This window comes from Solea senegalensis, linkage group LG9, assembly GCF_019176455.1.
Source record: "Solea senegalensis isolate Sse05_10M linkage group LG9, IFAPA_SoseM_1, whole genome shotgun sequence".
In the NCBI taxonomy this organism is placed as follows: Eukaryota; Metazoa; Chordata; class Actinopteri; order Pleuronectiformes; family Soleidae; genus Solea; species Solea senegalensis.
This window is the reverse complement of record NC_058029.1, coordinates 1,826,197-1,846,196: the sequence shown is the minus strand read 5'-3', so window position 1 is coordinate 1,846,196 and position 20,000 is coordinate 1,826,197. Positions and strand designations below refer to the sequence as shown.

The window sequence follows — 20,000 nt, the reverse complement described above, 5'->3', positions numbered from 1 at the left end:
CTTGTTTCCGATTTAGCTTCCCACTCCTTCCTCCCCTGCGTCCCAGACGCCCCCAACACCCCTTCACTTCCTGTCCTGTCGCCTGTGAAGCGACAGCTGGCTCAAATCCGCCGTATCTGGCCAAGGCCGCGCAATGTCCTGTAATTAGAAGGGAGAATAATAGAGTGGGCTTCCTCATCAATGGAGCGGGGATCGCCGCCATCCATCCATCCAACCATCCATCCATGACTTTAATTAATGGGACACAATCAGATGTCACCTGCTCCCAGATGCAGCCACTGAAGAGAGGCAGCGGTTCTGTCACAAGTCATTTGGGGTGATGTGGCGTCCGTGGCGTCCACAGCGCGCTGCCTCCTCTCTCCCGCTGTGGTTGTCATCGTGAATTTTGAGGATGAGGAGGAACCATTTGAAAAATCTAGCTCATTTAACCATGTTGATTTGTTGATTTGTAGATGCTCATCTCGCACGTTCCTTATATTGGTTTTTCCCCTCTGGTAATCCCAGAGGAATCGTAGACATCCGAGTGCGTGAATGTCAGCATTCATACCCGTGTGTTTGTTTGTATACGCGCAGTATGTCACAGAGATTTATCTAATCCTGAGTGAAATCTAGCAGGCGGATGGAAATAGTACGTCTTCTTCAAACATTGCACTTGGACTTTTTAGAGGTTCAGACGACTTTATATTACACTACATTTTTCGACAGAGAAATATCACACACTTTATTTTAAGGCGGTCGGTGTTCGTGCTTAGATAGCGATCGGGCTGAACTTAACACGTTATTTTTATTTAGTTTTGTTTATCACGTGTAGCATCGTTTGTGTGCGGAACGTGTCGGAGCTGCTGAAAGTGTGTCAGACAGTGACACACTTTTAAAACAAAAAATAAAAACTGGAATATAACGCACCACTGCAGATCAATCAGTTAGTGAGGAAGAGAAATAAATGTATAAATGAAGCTGTTGCTGTTGCTGCTGTGTGTCACAGAGTCTCTATGTCTCTATCAGTTTAGACGTGTTTACATTTGTGAGCACTGCGTCTGTTCGTTGATTTTTTCTGGATGAATAAAGTAACAGTCTTTACATTTATTTGATTACCAATCAAGATACACTAGTAAAGTTTGCTTTTCATTGTTGATATTGACCTAAAACTGTGATTAATCCTGAATATGGAACAATGTGTCAATTCCATTTTACATCATTCAAATGACATAAATTAGGTTATATGTTTGTTTATGGGCAGCATTTATATAGCATGTGAACTCAAAAACAAACTTGGGTGGAATTTTCTGTGGATATTGGTAATGGCCCAAGACATTAATAGAAAATTGTTTGGTCCATAAAATGCCAGAAAATGTTAATCAGTGTTTCTCAAACCTGGAAATGATTCAGTTTAAAGGATTTCATTGTCAAATGGAGCAAAGAAACCAGAAAATACACACATTAAAGAAGCTGAAAATCAGAAAGCTTGTTTTAATTCTTTAAAAAACACTCAAACTGATTAATCTATTATGCAAATAGTTGACTTAATTAACTTAGTAAGCGATTAAATGAGTAACAGTTTCAGCCCAAATGTTGAGAACTGAGCAGAATTCCCTGTCCTTTAACAGTGTTCTCTACTTACTTGTAGTAATTCACGTTCTGTAGCTCTTTTGCATGGAGTTCTTTCACTTAAGTGTTGTGTACAGTATATATAACACTAATATGGTTATGTTTGCATACATTGAGTGTTTACATCAGATACGCTATTAACTTACTTGTACTTGCCTGACTCGTTTGCCCTGAATAATACATGAGTAATAATACACAAACCTGTAAATACATCTAACGCTGTGGAGCTGCTCTTGGAAATGGTTTGCAGAATTGCAAAAATGTGCAAATCTTTATGCAAATTTGCAAATCTTGCAACTCAATCACACACACACACACACACAGAGGTCCACGCTGATATTCTTCTTAGGACTCTGCACTGAATTCCACTAATTTTAAACAGTTTAAACAAAATGTTATTTCTAAACTTGACCAGTTCCTCAGAAAATGAGGTTCTCCGACATCAGGACCAGGTTTTGGTCTCCATGAGGCCTACTGGTCCTGACAAGTTCAGCTTTTTATGCCAGAAAAGGTCCTAAAGAAGTAATACATACAAGCACACACCACATGTGTAAAGAAAACACAGTCTCAGTCTTCGTTGTCTATATCTTTGCAGGATCTGTGCTCAGAGTTACTGACAAACCGCGGAGCCATGGGCTGCGGGCTACGGAAGATGAAACCGATGTCGGAGGAGAACAGCCCGGGGAAGATTTACTCCACCCTGAAGAGGCCGCAGGTGGAGACTAAAGTGGGCGTGGCCTACACTTACCGCTACCTGGATTTCCTGATCGGCAAAGACGGTAAGATGTGGATTTTGATTGAAGACGTTTTCACGAAGCTGCGCTGACAGCTGGTTTTCAGGTCACTGTTTTGAAGGAACCCTCTCTCACATCAAGGATGAACTAGTTCCATATCTGTTGGTCAGACGTTGAGCGAGCTTCTTGCCATCTATCATGAGAACACCTCAAGAGAGTCCTTTGAAATCTGACAGGATCAAGGTTCACGTGGCTTCGAAAAACAACAACATTATTTTGACCTTTTAAACACACAGTATGTAATATCTGCGGCAGGGGCTCTCTTGGTTAAAAGGAAAGACCTAGTGTGATAAGGTCGTAAAGCAGCATGGGATCATGGGAAGTGTTGTCTCGTTTGGTTTCCCAGTGTGTTTGAACTTTCTGAGGAGAACGTCACCGACAGTGGTCGTGATCCACTGGTGTAAAATACACTCGTGGACGATGACGTCATTAAAAGGTGACCAAAAAGAAAGGGTCTGTTACTTTTCACAGTAATATAGATTCTGTATGGATTTAAAGAGTGCTATACCTCACGTATGCTGCTCAACAGATTATTACGGCTGTCAATCATTAAAAATATTTAATTGTGATTAATCACATGATTGTCCATAGCTAACTTGCAATTAGTCGTACGCTTGTTATCTTTTCTAAATGTACCTTAAAGGGCAAATGTGTAACACTCACGTGGGAGTGGCTAAATGTGCTTAATTTATGCAAATATGTTAATTATTATTGTTACAGAATTTTCTCCAGAATAATCTCAAAGGTACATTGTAGCTTTATCTGCTGCACTAATGCTCTTTTTTCTTCCTCATTGAAGTTAGTTTGAGGAATGTGCACGCTGCTGGGTCTGAAAGAGTCAGTGTGGAATATACAACATGAAACTAGCTTCACAGTCATACACCGTTTGAGTTTTAGAGAATCAAAGTCACAGAACGCATTCATTTCACTTCCCTACAAAAACACTATTTATGTCTGCTTTACATATTTAAATGTAGAAATGTTACATTAGATCTTTATAGAAGTCAACATGTGACAACAAGGGAAGCTCAGCTTCCTCTAAAATGTCAAAGTCTGTGTTGTATCTACATTTCCTATCCTTAACGTAGTTCTTTCAGACTCAGATGTTTATCCCGGTATTTACGTGATTTTCGTATTCCCGTAGCAGCCTCTGCATTAAAACCACTTGAATCTCAACTTCATCTGTTCTTTATGCGATGACACAGAATAGCTTTAGACGGCGTTTGGACAAATGCGGCAAAAAACGTCACTTCCACGAAAGCTCGGCTTCTCTGGGAGTCAATGGAGCAGTGGGCAGAGTGTTTCTTCATGTTGATTGGAGGAACTGTCTGAACGGCGGAGCTAGTTTTTGATTGACAGAGCCTTTTCTTCCTCAGTCCAGCTTTGAAGTCTGTAGACAAACAGCTACTCGTTGCGTGGTATTTGCCCAGTGATATAGCCCATATTCATTTGTACATATACACTGTAAATAACAAGAATTTACGTGTAAATGACTGGACCTGAAATGAGCTTCCCCCCTCTTCCAAAGACCAGGAACAGTCACTGACATGTGAATGAGTGTGTGGAGGGGGGAAAACGTGCGGCGTCGACTGAAACTGTCGGTCAGCGAAAGCAAACGACCCCCGGGCAGTAATTCTACTCCTGCACCAGCAAAACCAGAGACATTACTTATCTCCATCTACACGGTTCCATCACAATCCCCAAGCCGGACACCTCAGCATAAGAATTGTTGCTATTGATCAGAGATCCCCACAGCTACTGTTTGCAGATATATTAAAGTCGTTTTATGCGTCGAGGTTGTAAAAAAGAAAAAAAACACGAAAGGAGTGCCCTTTCCGCATGCACCGTTTAAATGATATGAATACCTCATGGCGTTTGCCATTTTGCTGCATCATACATCTGCATGATAAGGCAGCAACGAGCCCCACAAGTTTCTAAAAAAGGCCTGAGCTGCACCATAATCTACAACCCTGAAGTCGTGTGTAGCATTTCATGGACTAATACCACCTCCAGCGTGATTAATCTGTCTCTGAAAATGCCATTACACGTTTATATATCCAGCGTCGGAAAACATTAAGGATTCATATGCAGCAGAAATATATCCGTCTTGTACGTTTGAATAATGGCACGCTCTGTGATTTTCATCAGGACTTTCTTGTAATGATGAAACGTTAATTAGCACTTGTTCCCCCGTATAGCGGCGGCCTTTGTAATTTCGTTTCTGACAATTAGTCAGTAATAATTTCACATTGTGCTAATGAAGGAGGATCCTTCAGCCCACTCCAAATATCCTGCTGGTGGCCATCACTTATGTGAGAGGGCAGAGGATCCAAATAGAGTTAAAGGGCAGCCAGCCAGGCTGAAAATCATAGTCGGTTCACACATACACGTTCTTGCACTGCATTCTGAGGACACATAGACACCTTAACCTTAAGCATTGCAACTTACTTTACATTACATTTAAGCATTTAGCCAACGCTTTTACCCAAAATGACTTACAAGAGGGGAATAAGCTGCATAGAATTTATCCTGGAAAGAACTCCACACAACTTAATCCTAAGCCTTAACCTAAATCCAAGTCTAATTTTAAACCTTAAACCTAGCGTTAGCCCTCAAAAGGCCCCTTTAAAGTTGTGAGGACCAACTAAAATATCCTCAAAATGTTCTCAAAGATGTGGACACTCATAGACATTATGAATTCCTAACCCTAGCTGAAACCCCAGTCTCAAACCAACTCTCAACCCTCAAAAATCCCTTTAAAGTTGTGGAGACCGACCAAAATGTCCTCGCAAAGACAGGTTTGAATCAAAACTTGTCCTTATAGCCTATTAACACACACACACACGTACAGCATTCTTAGTAAGGACAAAATTCCTAATCCTGACCCTTAACCTAATCTTAACATAAATCTAATTATAAAAAAACAAACCCTAACCCTTAAAAAGCCATTTTTTTAGGTGTGAAAGAATGTTGGGACCTGCCAAATTGTCCTCACTTTCACTAAATGTCCTCACTCTCTGGGGTTTATATGTTGTTTTCGGTATGTTCAAGTACACACACACACATTCTTGTACAGCGTTATGTGGACACTTATAGACATAATGAATTCCCCATTCTTAAACCAAGTATTAACTTTGGTAAAAGCCGCTTAAAGTCGTGAAGACCCACCAAAATGTCCTCACAAAGATGGACAGCCTACTACTGACATGTACACACACACACATGGAGAAAAGGCTGTGCTGTTAGAAGCTCCTCCTTTCCTTCCTCTCCACAGACTGAGGTGTTTATGAGATGAAAGGTGGGCGTCACTTCCTGAGATGTCTCAAACCTAAACTAACGGCTCAGTGGCTCCACTGTGTGTGTGTGTGTTACTGCTCTCATGCTCAAAACTTTAAAAAAGCACCAACAGATAGTTTGACCTTTGACACTGTCAAGCAGTTTTAGTGTGTGTGAAGTTTGTCCAGATTAGATTTAGGCATTAGGTAAATTGGGTTAGGTTGAGTTAAATTAGACTCAGTTAGTTTGGGTTAAATTGAATTTGTCGCAATGATTTTTTCGTCTTGGTTTGAGTCTACTTTAAGAGAGAGGGACAGTGAAAACAGGCTTTTCTCACTGTTAAACCACTAAAAACTCACTGTTAACCACCTGCTCAATGCTAAACATGGGGAACATTAAAGCTGTAGTATGTAACTTTTCATTGTAAATTGTAAACTTCCATTCAAACTATTGTCTCATGATTTCCCGCAATGCTGATTAAGCCATTATCATCATATCCATGCGACTGTGTTTCTCTAGCAGCATTTTGTTTTTTTACATGTCTGTGGAGACACGGAGTGATATGATTTACATCACCCCAGTTAATTGAGTTAAGTAATTGATCAGTTTGAACTTCAGTAAGAACAGAATATGAAGGTGCTGCCACGTGATTGGCTGATGAGCTGTGCTGTATTTGTATAAACAACATGTCGTCTTTGTGACGTGTGACATGTTGACCTTGTGAGGACATTTTTGGCCGGTCCACACAACTTTAATAGGTCGTTTTGAGGACTAAGACCTGGTTTTAGGGGTAGAGTTATAATTAGGTTTTGGTTAAGGCTAGGTTAAAGGTTAAGGTAAGGCACTTAGTTGTGATGGTTAAGGTAAGGGTAAGGTTAAGGGGTTAAGGGAGTGTGTTATGTCTATGAGTGTCCACACAAGAACGTGAAACCAGCGTGTGTGTGTGTGTGTGGAGTCTATATTTAGCCATCACTCTGTTACTTCTGCTCCCCACAGTTATCACAGTAATAATGGTGAGAGGTGGGGTGGTGGTGGTGGTATTGTGGGTGTTGGGGTGGGTATTATGGGATGCTGGGAGATGTAGTGCGCCGTGTGTTCAGCCTGACAGTTGATTAGTCTCCATTAGTTTGTCAGACTGAGTGGAGTGGACGGACGAGCGAGCCGAGGGAACGTGGGTGTGTGCGGGCTCTTCCACTTTCGTCCTCCCTCGTATGGGACCTGCCGTGAAAGCGGGACTGCGTGGGCTGCGGTGGGCTGCGGTGGGCTGCGGTGGGGGCGTAGACGGGGGTTGGACGGGATCCTCCCTTTTGTTGAACTGTGTGTGTGTGTGTTTGGCTCGTGGTGACATTATTATCTTCAAGTATACTCTGTAATGTTGGGGGTTGGTACTTACTGTAATCACTTTCCTCTTGCTCCGACTCTCTATCACTGTCACTACGTCTTTGGATTTATGTGTGTGAGTGTGTGTGTGTGCTTTCGGGACCTTTTCTGGCATAAACACTGAGCTTGTCAGGACCAGCAGTCCTCATGGAGACCAAAAACCTGGTCCTCATGAGGCAGAAGCTCATTTCTGGTCAAGTTAAGGTCTGAGATTTGAATTATGGTTAGATTAAGGGTAGGATTAGTCATTGTGTAGTTCTTTTTGATAGGGGTGCGAATCACAGGGTACCTCACGATACCAATAATATCGCGATTCTGTGATAATCAATGTATTGCAAGACAATCATTTATTACGATATCTGTCTAACTGAAGAAAACAAAACCTCAACGCCACCAAGAGGAGACATGAAGTAGCGACGCCCGGCGTGTGAAACTGGCCTTAATTTGTTAATTAAAACATCGATATTTGCCCTGGCGTATCAATTATCGCACTGCACGAAGTCAATGCCATGTCCTTGGAAGAATAGCTGCACAAACCTGGGTGTGCTTATGTGTTTATGTGTACTTGTCTGTAACATCAAGAACACACATCATAATGTGTGTTCTTGTATTTGTAGCTTTTAGAGGACCAACAATCGTATGAACCATATCGAGTGAGGGCACTTTGTCTGGTCCTCAAATCTTTAAAGGTGCTTTCTGGAGGTTAAGACCTGGTTTTAGGGTTAGAATTGGGTTTACAGTAAGGAACTATGGAATGCCTTATATCTACGAGTGTCCTCACTAAGGACACTGTATCAGAACATGCATGTTTGTGTGTGTGTGTGTGTGTTCCTTATAAGAGCTCATCACGTCTGAGAACTCAGACTCTTAAGTGGCGTCCCAGTGGTCGGGTCTTTGCGCCGCGGCAGCAGATTTTCAGGCTGAACGGTTGCCGTCTCACTCGTGGCTGTATAATTACCTCGCACCAGGTACACCGTGTAAGTAAGATTCATGTCTCTGGCTGTTTTTCAGGAGGAAAACTTGTAAAATATTTACGATAATGTATATAGAAAGAGGCTGTGGTGGAGCAGGAGGTCGTGCACAAGCTGTAAAATGCAGATACTCGGAGTGAGAGTCGCGACGGAAATCTGTTTTTAATTCATGTCGGACAGTAATGTTGTGATGTAGGGAATTCCATTTTATTGTCCCGTACGATGACACACGACACCACCTTGTCTTGTCTTGTGTGAGACGATTAACGCTCTGGCGCCAGATATAGATATTCTGATAGATGCGGTGCTTTAATCAAATTTCCTGCCAGTTTGACTCACCAGTGTCACGACTTAGTGACGTTGGCAGAATGAGGGTTAACCACAAACGGAAGTTACTTTACTGAAGAATATACAGAATAATGAATAATGGTGACTTTAAGTCTGCAGTAGCATTCTGTCATCTTCAGTTGAACATGGAGTATGCATGTGCATAAAAGTGTATCATCGTTTGTTTGTCTCGCAATTAGTGCTGAACAATCAAGACTTTTTAAAATGAAACCATTTGAAAGAAGGCAATCAACAAATTACAAATAGGAATTGTTAGATTGTTATTCATTGTGTGCCAATTAAAAAATGCAATACGTCTATATTTTATATTTTATATTTTAGTCCTAACTAGTCTTACTCCGTCTTACTCTCACCAACTAATTTGACTTATTACGGCTACTTGCAGTCTCATGAGGTCAATCACTCGCGCTGCCTCTTGTCTCACTTCACTCGGGTGAAGCTAACAGCTAAACTAACCGAGAGCTCAACGCGAAATATGTAATATGATATGTTTTTTTTGTCACGATTATCCACTCAGAAGAAGTTAATATAACAATACAGTCTTATTTTGTGGATCTAAGAATAAGCTGCGCTCACTGCGCCCTCTGCTGGACCATTCGGTAATTACCTCAGATGGCATGACGTGCTTCTAGGCTGGATATTTGCACAAATTGCTTTTTAAGGTTTGCGTTTTAACTCCAAGTTTAACTGATATCCAAGTATATATATATATATCCAAATATGTATTAAAAAGTAGAGCGGAGGGCTCAAACTCGTGGCCCATGGGCCTTTTGTGGCCTCCCAGTCAGTTTCATATGGCCCTCTACTTAAAATCAAGTTATAACAAGTTATTTATGTCTCTTTACAGATTCATTTTGTGAAATATCTTCACAAATGTTGTTATTGTTGAGCAGAGCTGGGAATTGAACCCACAGCCTTCCAGTTGCCCTACCACTGAGCCGCCATGGCTCAATCCTAACTCCTAAAATTTAAGTACATTTTATGTCAGAAAATGACTTTTGATACTCAAGTACAATACATGTCATTTAAGACTTTTACTTATATATTATAAAATATTATAAAAAAAGTGGCTTTGTATCCCTTTAAGGTACTTTTATACAAGAGTGGTCATGAGTTCCATGAGGACTGCACTGTTTTTGTTTCACGTCTATTTCAGGGAATCATTATCACTGCCCTGTTAGAACATGTTCCCTGAAGCTTTTTAAAAAAAAAAACAAAAAAAAAAACATGTTTTTTTTCTCCTTCGTGTCTTAATGGGAACAACTGCAGCGTGCCCTGCATGGTGTTGATTTCTCTTCAGTCTGACTGCTGCACTGTGAATAATGCTGGTAATAATTCCCCGCTACAGTGTAAGATCATAGCTCTTCACAACTGCCACCTCGGTGGCCCCTCCGGCTGCCACCCAGCCACCCACTGTACAAAAATAACACCTTTTACTGCAGAAGGAGTGATGAAAGGAAGAGTAAATCGTTGGAGAGCTGTGGATAATAAACCCTCCTCTGCACTAAATATCGGCATTGGACCACCAATGAGTTGTTGCTGTATCAGTGTACACTCGGCTTCACGGTCATTCTGCTACAACTCTTTCACCTCTTAATAAAAAAAAGAAAAAGAAAAAGAAAAAAGAGGAGAACAAAATGCAGAGTCGGTTTGATATTGAGATCATGACCCCACGGGGAGCTGAGAGAGTGCCTCTCTGTTGCCGTGTTAGATGGCGTGGAAAGGAAGCCATTTCATTACAAGCCCGAGCACAACAGAGTCGGCGGGCATGTGCGACCAATCTTATTTCCCCTAAAATGTGATTTTTGAAATGTGTATATGTATATATATATATCTATATAGATATATAGATATATATATATATGAAAAACATTGTCAGGGAGGAAGGGGTAAAATTGAAAACATCAATATGTTGCATCTTCTCAGCAGGCGTGTTGGGAACGCTGGAAATGTGAAGTTGACGCCCTTGACATCAAAGTCATAGAGCAGACGTATGAGGTCTCCACGCACACACACACGCCCAGATACACACACACACACACGCACTCTGCCTGATATCATCTTGGAAACCAGACACATCATTTATATGCAAAACCCCCAGAGCCCCAAGTCTCCTCGTTATTATGAGCTGTAGTTGTGGCAGCAGGTGAGTGACACGCAAGAACGGCCCACCCCCCCACACCCCCAACCTTTTTATTTTTTCGGTGCAGATGTGAGACGGAGCTGCGGGAGAGGTCAGCGGGAGCGCCACGCGCCGGAGTGGCTTTCCGAGGCCAGATTAGTCCTTGAATGGCAGCAGAGCCCTGGATTTATCCCCCCAGCTTCTCGGGCGTGAGAGGTGGAAATGAATTGCGGTTATTGAAGGGGAGAGTGACATTGAGGCCTAAAGTCACGGTCATCTGGTTTTGTTTTTGTTTTTTCCCCTTCCCTTTATATCCCTGCTGCCCAGGGTTTGGCTTCGCAGCTCAAAACCAAAACATGGTTGTAAATAATTGTCAGTCTGTTCATTATTTTAGCAAACTAATCAACTCTGATAGGATATTTTTACCCCCTTACCCTAATCCTACATTTCAATACTAAACGTGCGCTAGAACGTAGATTAGAACGTGTCACTAGTTCGTTCAGGATGACGGATCATTTTACGTGATTTCCTTATTCCCGTAGCAGCCTCCGCATTAAAACAAACTTGCAGCGCAGTTTAAAGTTAAAGTTAGTTTTTATTAATCCCCTTAGGGAAAGTATTCCTCTGCATTTTGACCCATCCTAGAATTAGGAGCAATGGGCTGCCACACTGAGTAGCGCCCGGGGAGCATTGGGGGTTGGGTACCTTGCTCAGGGGTACCCCAGCCCTTTTTTGGCCGACCTTCTGGTTACAAGTGGGCGGTGCACGGACGCTGGGCTTCTGCATGATGATTGGAGGAACTGTTTGAAAGGTGGGGCCAGTTTTTGATTGACTGCGTAGCAGTAACATACACAGCAGTGGAGCCTTTTCTTCCTTGGTGGTGTTTTAGTTGCTCATCGATATAGACCGTTTTCTTTTGTACATATACACTGTAAATAGCAAAACACTTTTGTGGCATTTCAGTTTTACATAATTATTCACTAATTGTTAATTTGCGGAATTTATGTATCAGTAACTGGGCCTGAAATAAGCTTCAAAGACCAGTAAACTCAGTAAATTCCTCAGCTCCACTCTTGTATTTCTTGATTTCCCTCCATGTACCACCAGAGGAAGCTCGCGTACCACCGGGGGTACGCGCACCACAGTTTGAGAACCACGCTTGTAATAATGAATATTGTTTTATTGGAACATCCTCACATTGATGGACATTTTTGTTGTTGTTGTTGTTTGGGAAATGGGGGTCGTCCAGAATCCCCCACTATGAGTTGCTGCAAATGAGACGCAGGCCGCAGTGAGCGGAATCCGAAATGTGTTCCCCGATACGCTGAGAAATCAAAGTGGGCAAGTGGTGATTATCTACTGGAAAATACTGAATTAATAATCGGAGTGGGAACAGGCCCGTCGCTGCACGCTGAGTGCTCCTGATGAAGGTATTCAGGGTGATTACTGCCAAATTGCGGAATCTTCCAGAAAAAAGCACATGAAATATGCATTAGCTGCTGTCTGGGCTGACAGTACAAATTCAGACTTGCGTCGCCGCTCCTTGTTTCTGCAACACCCCCAACCCCCCACCCCCCCATCTGCAGTCATAGTGGCATACTAAGTGGATGCCACATTGTTTCGAGCCACTCAGGCTGCAAAATGCCAAGCCATCGTTTGCTGAGACAAAGATGTCAGAGCAGCGGTTCAGGAGTGTGTGACAGAGGCAGAGCTCAGCAGGTTGCGCGCGTTCGTTCGGCTTCAAACGACTGCATCTGCTGACAAAGTTTTCAGCAACAGGAAACGCAGATTTCTGCCCGGTTCCTTCCTCCACATTCTCCCTCCCTCCCTCCCTGCCTCTCGCTCGGCAGAATGTCTGAGATTAGCTTTTCTTTGTAATGTTTCGTCTTCTGTGGCGACAGTTTCCTGTGTCTGAAGGCTTTTGTCGACTGAGCGCGCGCACGCGTGTGGATGTTGTCGCAGTAAAAGGCAGTTTTTCCCCCCTCACTCAGAGAAAATATTGGGCCTCTGATTTGTTTCAGATTGTTCAGCGCCTGCACAATGAGTGCGTTACACGTCTACTCAGCTGGATTTTCTGCTCGTTTTGTGTGAGATCAGAGGTTGGGGCTATGAGAAGACGAGAAAATAACACTTTTTATATAGTTTGGCAAGTCTTTAATCTATAATCCCCCCACCGAGATTCCTGAGATTCCAGTCAGGACTTTAAACGGCCGTGTTATCATGCATCACAGTGCTTTAGCAAATCAACACATCCTGAGGCTCCCTGGGTTTTATTTTTGAGATATGCATTCTGCGCGTGGGTGGGGAACCTGCCTGCGTCAGTGGATGAGTAAGTGAAGATGAGTGTCTTCAAGAGGGAGGGAATGAAGGGAGAAAGATAGAAAACAAGGCAGATACAGAGCGTGTGTGTGTGGTAAGACTCAGGTTTGAAAGAATATTACTTGGCACACTACGTCCACAAAAACACACTGTACATAAGGCAGAAATGTTTACAATATTATAGAGTGAAGAGAAAACCAATAATGAGCAGAGACTGGGAGTCAGTAAAGATGTGCCTCGACCGGTTGTGGTGAAAGGACAGATGAGGCACAGAAAGAAAGGTGGGGAAAGAATCGGAAAGTATAGATAAGAGACAGAAGAGAGAGACCAGGAGCAGATATACGGTGCTTATCAAATGTATTAGACCTCTTATATCATAAAAACCACAGAACATAACAATGTTATTGTTATTTATTTGGCAAATGAATCAAACATAACATTCAACCACTAAAAGTGATGTTTCTGTTCAGGAATGTATGAAGTAAATAAGTATAAATTTACATCTTAATCGAGAAATAATAAGGTGCTTTTACATTTGTTTTTTTTTTGTAAAACAGTACATTTTAATATTCATGGATAACAATAGTTATTATATTTTAGCATTTTTTTCACATCATTATTCTCATTTTCATTTGATAAAAACACATTTTAAACAATTGCTGCGTGATATTTGTGCTGATCTGTAAGAAACAAAGATGCTAAAATTATATTTTGACACTTTTTTGGCGATTTAGATATAATTTCAATACATTTTTTAGCCCTAGTGTGTGTCAGTCAATACAAAATGGGAGTATTTAACGTAGATCCAAGGTCAAGCTGTGTTCACCGCCATCTCGGCTGAACCAAACTTTACCTCGCATGGTCTGATGCTCTTCTAGGCTCTATATTTTTAAGTGAACTGGTTTTGAAGGTGCACATTTGTTGCCGGGTTTGAACAGATGTCTGAATTTTAGGATAAGAAGTGACGTCCTTTGTGTTCAACCACGTACGCGTAGTAACGGTTGTTTTAACTTCCACACTCTCTGTGTCTGGCTCTTTGTTGGTGTATCTTCAGGTGTGTTTGTCCACCGCTGTGTTGTTGTTTTTTTCCTCATCCCATCCTGTCTGCTCGTTGTCTCCCCTAACTGGGCCTCCACTGTTTTCCAGCCCACCTGACAGACAATACGCCTGAGCGCCCCCTCAAAGCTTTATTGGCTCTTATTGCCCTCTCACTCAGATCCAATGTGCCAGTATTGATTGTGTTGAAATGCAATCAGGGCCTCCACAGCAGAGAAGCAAACAATCTAAATTTAACAGAACACCTCCGCCTGCCTGCAGCCAGGCCCTGATAGCACCTCCCAAAGAGGAACAAACGTATTTATGTGTGGGACGGACAGACAGAAGCGGCTGTAGCTTTGCACGAGGTCACAGCTGCTATTGTTAGCCGCTCTTGCTCAAGAGGCCTGGTGAGGTCGCAGAGGCAGAATGTTGCAGGAAGTGACCTCAGCCTTGATCCCACTTCCTGTCGAGTTACGCAGCTCCAACCTGTTGTCAAAACAGAAACATGCTCTGGGGGTTTAATATCAGACTTTAGACATTAGTTAGTTAAAAAATCCTCCTCACGTCCAGAGAGCCATCAAGAGTAGTAAACTCAACCCATCATTTTCTGTCTTTAACCCTTAGAACACAGAGCATTTAGGCTGCTATGCTATTACTATGTTAAAATGTATATTCAGAGGCTATAAGAATGTGTCTTATATCCTTTTTTCAGCACAACCTATTTGCAGTCTGATGAAAAAGACGTCTTTTTTTTCTTCTATATGAACACACCTGAGCAGTTCAACGTCCGCTTGGCGCGAGTCCGTGGTTGCAGCGTATATGTGTCGTATGTTCACATACAGCGATTTGATGCAGCTCCAGGTTTGTCTCTGGACGCAGCGCCGCCCTCAGGCGAGGAGGGCTACGCGTTATTCAGAAGGTTCGGAGGTGAGAAAGCAAACTCCGACCGGCTGAACGTTCCAACCCCCAATCCTACAAAGTCTAGCGGACTGTGAGGTGTGAAAACGACTTAAGTTTACCTGGAAACTGGTGAGATCAGGCAAATGCTGAAGAGTTTGTAGTAGTGTAGCTGATATTTATGTGTTTCCATCACGGTAAACATCGTGGTACAGTTTGGTTCGGTACAGTACGGTCATTAGTCGTTAGCTGCTGCTCTTAAAGGGCCACACCACCAGTTCACCCATCAGCACAGTTGCTTCTGTAATGAACCTTTCTGAGGAGGAGGTGATGTCACATGAGGTTGTGGCAGTGGTTTGTAAAGCTCTCCTGTATCTTCCAGTATCTAAACTCCCTTACTGCGGTTGTTTGGTGAGCTGAAATGTAAATAGACTTTATTTTTGCTGTAGGGAAGTGCTAAATTGACACATTTTTCCCGGGCTGGTGAAATAATTTCATGGGCTCCAGAGGTCAGATCATTTTCCTCAGCTGAACTGGCAAAAACAAACAAAGTCATCACAATCTGAGTCATGAGCGCTTGCACAATGACATTACAAACGGATATATATGGTCAGCAGTTTCATACTTTCTCTCAGACAGGAAGAACATGATGTGAGAACGGTGAATAACTGTGGTTTGTCAGCTCTGTAGAGAAAGATGCCGCCTCAATGTCCAAAGTTAGAAAATGGCTCCTCCTTTTTTTAAAAAAAACCCCGCTGTACTTTCCAAATCACATCACACGCTCGTGCAAGACGCTGTGTTTGTCGATGTTTCATGGAAAATTACACAAATATGGGTTTGGTAACTAAGCAGAAAAATACAACAGCAAATGTGATGGTTACATTCAATATTTTTACATTTTTTAAACTGCAACCTATAGATTGTTAGTGTATTGTTCAGTGAAGGAGTTTGGTAATAGTTTGGTTTACACCTGTTGGACAGATTTGCTCTTAAGAGCAAAAAATGCCTCTAAAAAGACAAGAATATATAAGCACTATCAGGGGAAAATGACTTGTTTCAAGCAAAATTTTGCCATTTTCAAATTATCTTAAGTATCTTCAGCTTTTTGCAGTGTTCACAGTCGGGAGTCAAACATACTTGTCCTGTTTTTTTTAAATCTCTACTTTTATTTTGATATTAAAAGATGTGAGACAGCGGGGGACAGGGGGTGGACAAACAGACAAAAAGGAACAGGTGACAGAGAGACAAAGGAGGACAAACACAGATTTACACGAAAAAAAACCTAAAACAACAACATCATTAAACACTTCAACTTAAAACAGGATCATGTGTGGCGTGGAGACAAACATGCTTAAATTAGACTGAATTGGAGATAAATTTAAGGTCCAGTGTGACATTTAGCATCATTTATTGATGAATTTGCTCACGTCACTCTATGTAGAGTTTAGTTTGTCCATTTTAGGCTTCAGTAAAACATTATAAAAGTCTAATTTGGGCATGAAAAACAACAATTCATACCATGAGGGGATTGTACTCTGATACTATCATATAGTACACTTATTATTTCACTTGAGTTTTAGACGCTGGACCTTTAACTTCTCCAAAATATCTGATAAATACTTCCTGCCTTGATAAAAAAAAACTGAATAATGTTTATCCTTTAACACCGAAGCTCAGTCTGAGTCTTAAATACAGTTTTCATTTCTCCGAGTGTTGCTTCTCCTGAGTAATAAGAGGCTGAAAGATTTATCAGTAAGCTGATAAAGCAGACATATTAGTATTGGCGTGACTGTTTGTAGCCTTAGCGTGACAAATGTGTTTAGTAAGAAAACACAATCGGCTGTTGGAAAATAGTGTTATTTCTTCTACTTTTATACCTAGTTATTGAATCTTAGAATAAAGAAGTCAAGTATTGTGCATTTTATGTTGAAATGTGTTTATTTTCTTGATTTAAGTTCCATTTATTGGGATATATTTGTGTTTTCTTTTCATTTTTATGATTGAAGTGTAAAATATTGACAGTGGAATTGGGAGTTCTCGAGAAATAGCCAACATTGGTCAGGCTGTGATGTATAGATTAGAGACCGTGAACCAGCAATTTACTTAAATCCCAACTGCAGGCAGTTGTTGTTTTCTTCCTCCATTTGCCAAAACTATTCCCGCTTCCATTAACCAGCTCCCACTCACGCTTCCGAGCCTGAATTCCTCTCAGTGGACGTGTTAGGAGCTGGAATCTGGACACTTTAAAGGACAAGTGGAGTTTCCGTTCATTAAACGGAGTTGGCAGCAGCCGCGGTTTCCTCTTTCTTCTTCTGCTTCTGCTGCTGCACATCCACCGCCGCCATCGGCGCTCACTCACTCACCATACGCTCCTTCCTCAGCAGTAAGTTCCTCCAGCGAAGCCTCAGGACTCACAGAATCAATGCGGGGAAAACACAGATGTTGGATTTGACATGTGGGGTGAGAAGTTCATGGAAACTGTCTTTTTTTTCTTTTCTTCTCCCCCCCCTTTGTATCAATAGAGAGCAGCGTATATTCCGATATTTTCTCCCACAGTCATTATGAAAAATGGCGGAGCGCAGAGTCTTGAAGCCCACTCGTGTTTTTTCACCTCCATCGTACAGTATTAAAGGGTGGCATTTAAAAGAAAATAGGCCGCTGATTGGGGTCAATTTGCGTGCACATTACACTTTGATTGCACTTGCATCCACTTCACGTGAGACGCGGGGGGGTCATTTGTCGGCCGCAGCGACTTTAGCGTCGAAACAATGAAGAGTTAACCGTCCCCGAGACGCATTAGTGACTGTGGAAGTCTGATTAGAGTTTAACTAACACATGCCGTGGAAGCTGTCACCTGCTGTGGAATTAAAACACTCCGGTCACTCATATGCAGTCAGGCCAGGAGTTTTACGAGGTTATTATTTCTTGCATTAACTACTTTAAAATGTAAAAATGATTTTGTCTACATTTACCAAAAACGGTTCAAGATTCCTTTATTGATATTTACATGTTCATCCATGGGCCAAACAGTTGGTTTAGTGGTCGGAACTCTTGCCTTTCTGCATGGAATTTGCACGTCCTCCCCGTCTGTGCCTGAGGTTTCTTCAGGTTCTTCAAGTTCTTCAGGTTCTCCAGGTTCCCCAGGTTCTCTGTTCCTCCCAACAGTCCAAAAACATGCAGATTAGGCAAATTGGACACACTAAATTGACCATAGATGTGAGTGTGAGAGTGAATGGTTGTTTGTTTGTTGTGTCCCTGTGATGGGATTGGCAACCCCGTGATCCTCATGTGGATGATGGATGGATGGATGGTCACTTGTATACTGTTGCACCATGATTTTTACATAATGTTGTCGCATTAAACATTTTGTCCACATTTACTGAAAAGGTTCAAGATTCTTTTATTAATATTTACCTGTTCTTCCATGGGCCAAACAGTTGGTTTAGTGGTCGGAACTCGACCTCGGAGACCTGGGCTTGGAACAAGGGCCTTTCTGTGTGGACTTGTTCTCCTAGTCTGAGTGTGTGGGGGTTTTCTCTGGGTTTTTCGGATAAAAACACCAATTCACTGTCATATTCACACTCACGGTCAATTAAGAGTGTTTAATTAACCTCTGAACGCGGGGAGAGCATGCAAACTCCACACAGAAAGACTCAAACCGCCGTTGTGGCCTCATTTATCCACGTGTTTGCACGTGAAAATTAAACGTGTCCTCACAACCAGCGACGTGCACTTGTTACTCATAATCATAAAAAGTCCTTTAAAAAGAATCAATAAGTGTATAACTTTAAAGCATATCACTAATAAATACACCCTGGAGGAGCAATTAAAACCCAGAGTACTGTTTCTTTTTTCCCCAAAAATATCAGCCTGATTTCTCCCAGAAAACATTTCTGCAAACCATGAGAAACATTATATTTCTACTTCCTGTTGTAGTTGCTGGGCGAAACTGTCAGACGAGCGTTTGTGTGTATACAGCAGCAGAGCAGGGGCGGGCGTTTATCCAGGACCAGGTTTTGTTGAGCAGTAGAATTCACTCCTGTCTCGTTTTACCATCCCAGTGTTGCTGTCGCCTCCATCTGTCTTTTGACATAACAGGGAATCACTTCCTGTGTGCAGCGTGGGAACATTTTTTTTTTTTCCATATTTCCCAAGGATTTGAGCTAAAATTCATTTTATTTTTAAACCTGTGGTGGATTTGTTCTTTGCCGTCATACAAACGTAATAAAACCTGAAATAAAACATGATTCGACTAAGGAGATAAAAGTCCTTCACTGTCAACTCATCAAAACTTAAAATCCATAATAAATAAAACAGAATCCGCTGCACTAAAAACCACGAGAATTATTATATATGACAAGAATAAAAAAACAACTCATGTTGATACATAAATATTATGCACGATAATGTTGTTTAATGGCTGTTGGAACAAAGATATTTTCGTTTTAATAACACTTTTATGTTTTATGAGGATTTATTGCTGATTATTTGTCACAAAGACTTTCTGTATTTTTTTTTTTTAATTAGATGCTCTTTTTCTGCACAAATCAAATGAGGTTCATTACCCAGAAATAGCGATTATCAACTGAACGTCTGCCAAAAAAAAAGGCAGTTCGAGCACTGTCGAGTCTGTAGACGTGTGAATAAGTGATAAGGAACGTGAGCTCACATCAGTGGACACTAAATATTGTGTTTTACAACAATTTAACTGAACAGAAAATTAAGAAGGAACATTTAATAATGTCCCAGTAAGTTAAAATATGAATAAATGTTTACTTTTTTCTATGGCCAATGTTGATCCTGTATAATTTTGGATTTGGTCCAAATATAGAGAACATGCAGTTGTTTACACATTTTTGTGTGTTTTTTGGTTTTGCAGTGTTTAGTGTTTATGTGTTTTGGCTTTCTGGAAATAATTTTTCTCTTTTAGAGGACGGTTCTTTTGTTGAAGTGGTTTTGAATCTGCACATTTATTAATAATTATCCCCCCCCTCCCCACATTTCATTGGACCAATTTTATTTTTTTTCGCCATCTAATCAAATGGAACAAGTGACTTTTTCAAATAAAAACAATGGGAAAAGGTGAATACTATCAAAAAAAACATCTAGTTTTAATGGAGAATGTTGTTTCGGAGAACAATAACATGTATTATTTATCAATGACTAATGATCCACGTGTAATTATTAGTTTAGAGAATCTATTCATGAACCAATATGCAGCAGCTCCTTTTTTTCCCCACACGTACG

The 20,000-nt window shown here is 41.4% G+C and overlaps 1 protein-coding gene across 1 annotated transcript in view; it reads left to right on the top strand.

The window, feature by feature from the left end:
- Window positions 1-2,207: 2,207 nt before the first annotated feature.
- LOC122774726 (raftlin-like) overlaps window positions 2,208-20,000 on the top strand; it is a 107,969-nt gene continuing 90,176 nt past the window's right edge. Inside the window, exon 1 of the mRNA XM_044034207.1 lies at window positions 2,208-2,387. Coding sequence (XP_043890142.1) covers window positions 2,240-2,387 — 148 coding nt within the window. The 5' untranslated portion in view covers window positions 2,208-2,239. The remainder of the gene's footprint in view (window positions 2,388-20,000) is intronic.